Genomic DNA, 10780 nt, shown 5'->3' with positions numbered 1-10780 from the left:
TGCAGGTCAACCAATGAGATTTTATTGTTCTTCTTTGTGTTTTTAACGGCAGACTACAAACGGTAAATTCAAATGGATAGCGCCCCCACCGTACAGGGTGATGTGCTACTTTCTTCTTAACTTTCCTTTCACTTTCTTTGTATCTGACATATGTTTTCGTAGATATACATATTAATCCAAAATAACATAATAAATGGAGGAAAACAATTAAACCACAGTCCTAAAACCAAGACCAGCCAGGCAAGGCCATGATGATCCACTTGGTAAAGTAAACCTGCCAGGCATCTTTTTTGGCTTTAAAACAACAATTCTGATGGCTAAAGATCCAAACGGGACAGGGAAAAAAAAAGAAAACAAAAAAGGAACACCTCTATACACATCTGCACATCAGGCAACCTGCTCTACTCCTGAGCAACAGCTACCCTAGGGGGTGCTTCAGAGATTTTGGTTCCTTCTGAGATGAGCATCACACAGTTCCTGCCGGTATGTCGGCTGCAGCTCCATATTGTGAATCTCCACGTCTACCTGTTGGATTTGGGACTGTTGAGGCCATTTCAGTACAATGAATTCACTGAACTCACTTAGATGATCCAAGAAAAAACAAAGAAAGAACGGAAGAAAGATCTTCTGTATATTTCTCAAAAAATGTGATCCTGTCTCCCTGAACCTTAAAAGAGACCTCTTTGACAGCATCTGGTCAAATTCCCCTTATTTCCACATGTGGTATGTCTTCCTCATTAAACTGACATCATTGTGATGCAATCTACATTATTTATCTACTGGAAAAGTTGCTAAAAGAGTTCTGTTTCTGGGTCAAATTTAATTTATTTCTCCCAGTTTTTCTGTTATTACATGCAACACAATATATTCATACTTTGTAATTAACAGTTTAAAAAATGTATTTAATAATACTAACTAAAAAAAATAGATATAAATGCAAATCATATACATATATTTTCACTGTCTACACATACAATTTAAGGTAATTAATGGAAGTGTTGATGAGAGCTGGTGCTGATGTTTGTAAAACTGAATCCTGCTCCTGCTGATTGATTGTGATTATACTGGAATAAAATAAATCTCCCCTTGAAGGACAAAGTTTGTCCCCAGTGCACTCTGACTTGGCAAACAAGCCTCTCTAAAAAGCTATTTTCCAAGCATGCCTCCGGTTTGGCTGATTGTTCTTCAAGGATTGCTGCCAAACTACAAACTCTGTCAGGAGGCAAAAAAAAAAAAAAAAACCATCCAGATTAAATGGTTTCAGATTACATTTCAGACAGCTCAAGAACTGATTGAATCACACCTCAGATTTCTATAGTTAGATTGAAAAAAGGAATCTTTTTGCAAAACAAAACATTTGATGAAACTAAACTTTTGAGGGCCTTACTCAAGTGATAAAGACGTAAGCAAATGTAAAGAACAAGATGGAAAACTAAAAAAAATCTCCTGCAGTAATCATCACTGCACAGGTGTGTTTTCTGCTTCTCTTGAGGTAAATATAGAGGTCACTGAGTTCTTCTCATCTCCTTTCAGATTGATCTGCAATGTCACAGGGAAGTTTGCATGTAACTGTCCTGCAGTGCATCGAACCAGATGATGTCATGCTGCAGGCAGTAAGAGAGGGACTCCAAAAACCAAAATAAAACTGGTCTAGTCCAGCCAGATAATTATCCTCTCCAAGGTTTGACCTATTTCTGACCCCCCTGGTGAAGTTTCACCATTCAAATTTCCAGACTCTTGAGAACTAATACCCCATGGTGCACCATGTTTAAATTCCTTTCTGCAGTTCATTTGTGCATTTAGGAAAAAATAAACTTCTGATTTATTTGTATTCATTGTTATTAAATGACAGCCAATAAGTTCCATTAAAAAGTATATAAATATCTATAAATATATGTTTAAAAAAATTGAAAAGAGCTAAAAATGTTTAAATTAAATACTAATCAACTGAAAAGATGCAAACTAAAGTTTTAGCAAATCACACCCACCTTGTTTTAATAGAGATTTTTCTAAAATTGTAAAAGCAAAACAATTTTTCACCACTTATCATTTTCTCATAGTTACCCTGATCCCTGCTTTTATAAACACACTATTCTAATGTCAAACAGCCTCTGCATGTATTTTAAGTGTTATGGTTTTATATTTGTATATATCTGGTTTATGCTGCAGCCCCCATGTGATGTTTCCTACAATGTTAGTGAATAGTAGCTCAGCTTTAAAGATTTTATCACAATACCTTTCTTTCCTTTGAGGCTGGCAAATACTCTGCAGTACAGCCACACTTTCACCTTTCTCCTCTGTCAGTGGGAAGCACCAGATGACTGAATAAATATACTTTGAGCCTGTGCTGCTTGACCTTTTTCTTTCCTTCTTTTTTGATATTTAACAGCCAGGTTTGATGGATATATTCTCCCTTCTTTGATGTGTGACGACTTATATATCAACTATGTGCAAAAACTGTCATGCATGTGGCTGATGCTAATTTTAAAAGTTGGGTCTTTGCATTCAGTACGTTAAGTTCAAGCTAATCTGTTCATTCAGCTCCACTGACAGAATGCTAAAGAGATTTGAACAAAAAATCAAGAACAATACTAATATGATAAAGTGCAAGTAGATAAAAAGTAGATATAAAAAATAAACAGTTGCCAGTTATAGACAAGCAAGTGGAAAAAGTGCTTGAGTTTAAAGGATCGACAACACGATGTGACATTGACCTTGTGTGCGTTCAAGGTTTTTTTTTGCCTTTCTGTGCATTTCACACACAAATCACAACGTCTGGGAGCCTATATGGACGTATGCTGCAGCATGACTTTGAAGGCTACACTATGTTACCTGACCAGCCAGGTGACATAGTGGAATCTTCAGACAAAATGTGGCCATTGATGTTGAGTCTTTCTCTTCTGCTGTACTAACAAGGCAAATAGGAAATGCAGGGGTAGATGATCTAGGCAAGAATAATGCTAAGTAATGCACCTATGACTACTGACTGTGACAGCAAGTAAAGATGTACACAGTATTCCAATGCACAAAGCAGAGCCATGTGCATAAAGTATAATAAAAATGTGCAGTAAACAGGATTTCTGTGAAACCCGCTCAAATATATCTCAGTAAGATGGTGCAGAACAGAATAAAATCACTTGAAGGCTCAAATCAAATCAAATCAAATCAAATCACTTTTATTGTCACATCACATGTGCAGGCACACTGGCACAGCACATGCGAGTGAAATTCTTGTGTGCGAGCCCCACAAGCAACAGAGATGTGCAAACACAACAACACAAACGAGCAAAATACAAGAATGGCCAACCTGAAACTAATAAATATATGTACAATATATAATAGTGTATGCATTTCTGGATGTGTATACTAAATATTTTCCTACGTGTGTGTGTGTGTGTGTGGTGTGTGTGTGTATGCACATTTTTACAAATTAAATAGTTAAAAAAAAAAATAAAAAAAAAATAAATAATAATAATAATAATAATAATAATAATAATAATAAAATATATAAAATATACAGAGTTGAATATGTGCAAAACAAGTGGCATTTATATACAGTGTGGAGTGCATAATGTTAAAGTTCCAGTAGTGAAGCTGAGGTGTCTATGACGTGTTCAGCAGTCTGATGGCCTGATGGAAAAAGCTGTCTCTCAGTCTGCTGGTACGGGACCGGATGCTGCAGAACCTCCTTCCTGATGGAAGTAGTCTGAACAGTTTATGGCTGGGGTGACTGGAGTCCTTGATGAAGGACAGATGAAGCAAAATACTGGCACAGAAAAAGGGAGAAACAAAGAGTGGGCAGGACATTAAGACATGGGTGACCCAAACAGGGCAGGTAATCACACTGGAGGAAAAACCTAAAATGAAAAATTCTAACAAAGATAAATTATGACCTTGAAGACCAGATGAAACTTCAAGATGAAATAAAGTATTTTATTATGTTAGCTGCTATAATAATCACTTGATCTCCATAGAAAAATATAATTTGGAACATGAATTGCTTTCTCAGGGTAAGACTGTCACCACTGCAGAGAACATCCTATTCATGCCTAAGTGGTCGAGAGTTGAACATTCAGCAGAAATGATATAAAGTATGGAATGTGCTGGAAAAATATTGTAGTGCATGCATTTAAAACCAGCAGATTCCGCTGCCCTACTTGCTAGACGTGCATCCTTACAGCTTCATCCCTAAACTAGTAGGATCTCTGTTTTTTGACACAATGGAGAAGATCCAGCATGCAGAGCAGAAGCATAAATACAAGGGGACATTCACTGAGAGCTCTAAAAAATATCAGCTGCACTGCATGCAGTCTGGACATGATCAATGATATGGTCATGACTTCACTGGCAAAATTGATATCTAGTAAAGATTTCATAATTTTGTAGTCCAGTTTTGTGCTTTCCCCTGTGTCATCTCTCTGACACCATTACCTGTAGATCCAGGTGATGCAGTGCATCTTCAAAATCTCTTGAACCAACAACCCTGAGTCTGCAGCCACTTTCTCCCTCCTTTTTCTTAAATGCACATTCTTTGCCCATCTCCTACAAGCTTCCTATTATCCTGCTTATTCAGCTTTTTATTGTATTTTTTATTGAAGAAATCCAGCGAGGTAAGGAAACTAAAACATCTCTCGTAAACCAGCCTCAAGCTCTGAAATTCTGAATTCCTTTTTTATTTAATATAAAGATGTCTGTTATTGATTCCAGTAATAATTATTTCGGAACAGTATTTATCATTAGGTGTTAAAACCACAACTCTAACTCCTCTTGTCCACACTTAGAAATTACTGAAAAGTCAGATGTGCAACAACATAATATAACCAAGCTTGCATTATTAATTAAGAATAATGTACAATAATATACAGTAAAAACATATAAAATGCATGATTCATTGTGAAAATGTTTACTTGCTGCTGCTGATAAAGTAAAGTCCACCAAAGTCCTTTCATAAATTAAATCAGATGTGGTTCTGACCCTGTCAAAAAGGATGGCGGTCGGTAAAATATTTTATGATTGAGATTCATGTTCTCAGACGCAATTTCCTGTGTTTGTGAAGTAAGGAGAACGAAAGAGACAGACAATAAATTTTCAGGAAAGAAGAAGAAGAAGTCAGCATACAGGAGGGTTTGTGCTTCAGTTAAAACTGCCTGCCACACATGACAAACGGGCTTGTTTGCAAACGCGCACTCTGAAGTGAGGAGCTCCTCTGCAGCTTGTCTGACTGTGAAAGGATCCACTGATGCAGGTACGAGGCTCAGCTTATTCCACGCACTGTGTACAAGGCATGATTGAAGACTGCAAAGAAAATGAACATGTGATAATGAAGTGTTTAAATTAATTGAACGTTTAATCTTTCAGCAATCATGGTTTCTGACCTGTTCTAATAGTTTTTATCAATACCTTGCTGTGTGTTTTTTTGAAGACCACCAAAACTAAGAACAAAACAAAAACAAGTAGTGGATGGGTAAAATGATATTTTCTGACTGGGAAAATGCATTAAATTGAGGTATACTGAAATGTATTGACATTCTTGTTATTTAACAAATTTTTCTTCTTACACCAACTTTATACTTCGTTTGTCCTTCAAGTAGTTGTTAAGGTTAATTGTGTGATTGCTAACCTGATATGGACTTGTTATAAAATCCATATGATTTATGATATTTCTCAAATTTTGTTATTAAATAATAATAATAATAAGTATAATAATAATAGGTAATAGAAATAAAACACATTGCAAAGTGACCTCAAAACCTTTTGGGGCTTTTTTCACTTTTGTCAGAGAGCACACAGTGAAACATGAGACAGTAAAGTGTGGAGAAAGTGGGGGAAGACACACAGCAAAGGCCCTGAGGTCAGACTCAAACCCAGGCTGATGTATTTATCTCTGCAGCAGAAGGTCACGTGCTCAACCCAGAGAGTTAAACTGGCTCCTTTTCCTTTTATGAATAGTTGCAAAAAAAGGGTCACCTTTACAAATATGTTGATGAGACACTCTTTTGCCTCTTATCTGGTTTAATTAACCAAATTCAGCACACAACTTATTAAATTACCATATGCCTGGGATTTGACTGTGTTTTTTACTTGTAAATTTGACTATCATGTAATCTGCTCTGCTCCTCAGAGCTGCTGCCTCCTCCTCCACAGGCCTCAGATGAATGCTTGTGTTCAGCTTATGCTGGCTGCCACCCTGTGGATGATGCCTGGAGGCGTCAATACTTATCGCAGCAGACGTAAACCAGCAATTTCACCCAGAGAGATGAATGCCCTGCTGGATTACCATAACCGAGTCCGCTCTCAGGTCTTTCCTCCTGCTGCTAATATGGAGTACATGGTGAGGCACTTGTATATATATGGACACACATAGACAGTTTGTTTGTATGAAATGCACTAAAAAGGTTAAATAGTGAGGTGTTACCTCCAGCAGTTCATTATACAAACTAGCAGGCAGCTTATAGTGAAGACCCCAGCTCTGCTACATGTGCTGCAGACAGTGCTGAACGAATTGAAAATGGGGAGTCAGAGACCTCTGCTGGACAAACTATGAAATTACAGAATTCCCAAATCCATCCATGTAAGCTGAATCCAATAAACTGGTGATAAGCCAATATCGGCTATAATATCAACCAACTGATTAATCAGTCAGAGTCTAGAATACATAAAATATGACAAGAAAACAAATAACTTAAAAAAATACTCTACAGTGCTCAAGACAAAACAATATCTTCTTGATAACTTTGCATTAAATACAATTCTGTGGTATTTTTGTAGTTTTGTTTATGTTCTTTTGAAGTTCTTCATTGTATTTCAGAGGGCTATGCTACTTTTTACTTCATGTGCTACCTAACAATATAAAATAGCAGAATTAGTCATTACAGGCACTAGTCACTGCAATCAGTTACAGTGATAAATTACTGTTTTATTGTTGGCCCTTCAATAAAAGTAACCATGGAGAAAAACAATAATAATGTGATCATGACTTGGGAGCATTGCCTGCATAGTTTGGGTGTTTGACTTTGTGTGGCTTTGGTGTTTTATACAGAATAGGAAAAAATGTCATGTCATGTTAGGGATTGGTTGTTAGTGACAGCTCCTCTGTTGTTCTCCTTTTCTGCTATTTATGCAGCTGTGGGATGAGGGACTTGCTAAGTCAGCTGATTCATGGGCTTCACGATGTGTTTGGGATCACGGTCCGACACAGGCCATGAAATACGTGGGTCAAAACCTGTCAGTCACTTCAGGAAGGTAGTACATAGCTAACAAACTGCGGAAACACGGAATGCTCATTATAATCATAAATTGTTTTTTTATTAATAAAATAAAACAAACACTATATGTATGATATGTTGATTCATAATTTAAAAGGTACCAGTCCATCACAGATCTGGTCAGGTCCTGGAACGATGAGAGGCATCACTTCTCCTACCCAAACAGATGCAGTGGGTCAGTGTGCTCTCACTACACTCAGGTATGATATACTCAGTGATTCCATTTTAGTACATTTGAGTGAGATAAAATTAAACATGTGTTTTTCTTCCCTATGCTGTATAATAACCATTAGATATTTATATGTTTGTACATACTGTGAAACTAAGTGTTAAGATATTAAAAAATACATTTATCATCAATTTCATTAATTTCAAAATGCAGAAAACAGTGAAAACCTGAATTAAATAAATATTTTTTCAGCTCACCTATAGAAACAATAGCACACAGCTTTTCTAAGCACTTATCTGGTGGGTTTTTCTCGGCACTTTGAAGAGCTTTTCACAGTTTTTCTGTGTTTTCTGTCTCTTCATCTATTCTCAGTCTGACTCTATGATGGTGATGCTCAGGACTCTTTGTTTAGGGTTGTTGATTTTACACAGAATCAATGCACGTCCATCAGATGTCTTGTGTTCTGTTGTATATCATAATAATGTAATAATGTAAAGTGTGTGCAGCTCTTTAGGCACATTTGAAACAGTAAATATAGCACCATCAGTGTATGTGTTCCATAAAAAATGTGGCTTCAGTTATTGAAAAACTCATCATTTAGATTATAATCAAGTATTTATAATCTATTCTTTCTGGAAAAGGTCGGATCCTTTTCTCTTTTATTTTATTAAACACTACTTTCTTGCTTTGGAGGGTTAAAATGCATATTTCTGGGTTTAAAGCAGCCTAACAGTTGTGTTTTCAAATTAGCGCTAACCTCTGTAAATGTGTGTGCTTTGACTTGTGTGCATATGAAGAGAAAACATGTGTCTATGGTTTGTGTCAGATGGTGTGGGCGAGCACCAACAGAGTGGGATGTGCTGTCAGGAAGTGCTCCAACATGGACGTGTTCGGCAGCACCTGGAGGGAAGCAACGCTGCTGGTCTGCAACTACTTGATAAAGTAAAGTTTGGGAAATATGCTCATTCACTTTTTCACCAAAAGTTTGAAGATGCAGCTCAAAACTGTGGCTTCCTCCGAGAAACATAGGATGCCTATTTTTTAAAGTAGAAAATAAGTATCCTCTATGCAAATGCTAATAAGCTAATCATTGTTGGTTGTAGTTTCAGTTTTAGTCTACTATTAGATCTTGAAAATGCTTTAAATCCAAATGATCTGTTTTATTTCACACATATGGGATCAGTTTAATGTTTTTAGTTCAAACCAGGTTCAAATAGGACACAAGAGGCAGATTTCAAGAACAAAAAGTGAGCTTTACTTGTATATACAAATGTCTTAATGAAGTTGGCAAAAAAAAAGAACAAACAAACAAACAAAAACAAAAACTGAAAATAGACGGTTGCTGTTTTCGTCCATGTTCTAAGTAAAAAAGAAAGAACCAATACAGACCCAAACCCTGCTCTCACAGGTGCAAATACTCATTTAACTATTACACTCAGAATCTCACCTTTTAATTAGCTAAATATATTTCTTTGTATTTCAGAGGAAACTGGGTAGGAGAAGCTCCGTATAAGACTGGAAAGCCATGTTCTCTCTGTCCATCCAGCTACAGAGGCTCCTGCTGGAGAAACCAGTGCACACTGAACAAAAAACCCAGGAGACTTTAACACAAGAAAGAAGCTATTAACACAACACAGTGTTTTAATTTGTAAACTGAAAAAAAGAATCCGCAACAGTTCCAAATGTGACTCACAAAAGCTGTACAACAAGACAATCTGGATAAATGACGCATGTGTCCAGTTACCACTGTTACCATTTGTACTGTAAATACTTTATTTACTGCAACACTTGAATTTCTATTCCAGCTACAAAATAATGTTAAAACTGTTATTTCCTTTGACTTTCAGGAGCTTTGCACTGTTAGAACCTGTTTAATAATAATAAAAAAAGCAGTTTTATGCTACAAGTTGCTCATTTTAGCCCTGATATACATCTTTGATTGTCTTTCTAGACTGTGAACCTGTTCCCACAGTAAATGACAATGCATTTATGGTTGCCTGTTTGCCTGACCGAACATTAATTAAGTTATAAATAACTGATGAGGCTGTATATTCAGCACAAGTAATTCGCTGTTCACCACTTGTGTTTATTCACTGCAGCTGCAGGAAATTTTCTGTCCTGCATTTCACCTCATTACAGCTCAGCATTTACCCATCAGAGACTTTTTCTGTCATAAACCCGAGCCTAATGCAGCTTTTATGGCCTAAAATACGAGGGAATCAGCTGTGCCTCCCAGCTCAACTGATTTGTGGACACACACACACACACACACACACACGCACACACGCACACACACACACACACACACACCCAAACGTAAAACATTTGATACAGAAACCAGTCTCTCCCAAGCAAACAAAGTCCCTCACAAACAAGTATAAAGAGCAGCTGAGATCAGCACTTTGTTGACTGTAATGATTGTTTATTTAGCAGCTCTATTCAGAAATGGAGAGTGGGTGTAATTTTCTTTCTTTGTGCAAGGTGTTTCTCCTTACTCTACATTTTTGTGCAGGTGTGGTTTTACAGGTAATTGCATACACTGTTTTCAGAATTTCAATCAATCTGTTTCCACTGATACAAACAGTTAGATGTTTGGAAAACACCGTTATCCTCGCTGGATGAAATTTTCATGAGAATATCCACACCGCCTCATCCCTGCAGACGATTAGCAAGAGAAACTGAACTCGGAAGAAACCAACATCAAAATCCTTTTCCTTGTAAAGCTAATCCTATTAAATTAACACATTATATTTAACCTGGTTTTTCTTTAGATGCTGTTACACTTACTGTTTTTTACATTTTAGGCGATTTTAACTTAACAAGCAGTATCAGTGTGTTAGTTAATGAGCTTTAGAGGTGCCAGAGAGTGGATTTTGCAATCTTCAGCCAGTCTTAAACTAAGCAACTAGAAAGAATTAATACATATTTTTGAAGGTGCCCAAAGAAAATATGACAAATTTCCCTATGGAAGCAAAAATGTCTGTTTGCATGCAGCTGAAATGTGCCAGCACGATATAGAATTATCGTAAAGGACGGCTTGTTTCCAAATCAAATGTACAGATTTTGTCTCTTTTTATCCATTTAGATTGTTTGGTGTGTGTCCCAGTTAGCTCAAGGATGAAAACATAACATTTTGTGAGCAATTTCATTTGGGAATTAATCTCTGTCTACCAAGCCGTACCTGCCAACCAACTGAAGCGTGAAGCTTGCAAACTTTAAAGCTCCGGTGAGGAGATGGCATCCATGTTTACACGCCAACCGTCTCACTTAGCAGAAGAAAGCCAGAGGAGGGCTTGTGACACTGTAACAGGATGTAAACATTGTAAATTGATAGCTGTATTATGAT

At 36.8% G+C, this 10780-nt stretch overlaps 1 protein-coding gene across 1 annotated transcript; it reads left to right on the top strand.

The window, feature by feature from the left end:
- Nucleotides 1–5239: 5239 nt before the first annotated feature.
- r3hdml (R3H domain containing-like) lies at nucleotides 5240–9041 on the top strand. Its single transcript, XM_086278932.1, has 6 exons — nucleotides 5240–5245; nucleotides 6122–6331; nucleotides 7124–7242; nucleotides 7363–7465; nucleotides 8261–8376; nucleotides 8918–9041. The coding sequence occupies exons 1-6, from the start codon at nucleotides 5240–5242 to the stop codon at nucleotides 9039–9041; spliced, it is 678 nt and encodes a 225-aa protein (XP_086135058.1).
- Nucleotides 9042–10780: the final 1739 nt, after the last annotated feature.

Source organism: Aulonocara sp. 'chitande type north' Nkhata Bay, linkage group LG20, assembly GCF_057382095.1.
Source record: "Aulonocara sp. 'chitande type north' Nkhata Bay isolate Kocher_YH1m ecotype deep benthic linkage group LG20, A_spYH_male_GT1.1, whole genome shotgun sequence".
Classification (NCBI taxonomy): Eukaryota; Metazoa; Chordata; class Actinopteri; order Cichliformes; family Cichlidae; genus Aulonocara; species Aulonocara sp. 'chitande type north' Nkhata Bay.
This window is presented reverse-complemented; position numbering and strand designations above follow the sequence as displayed.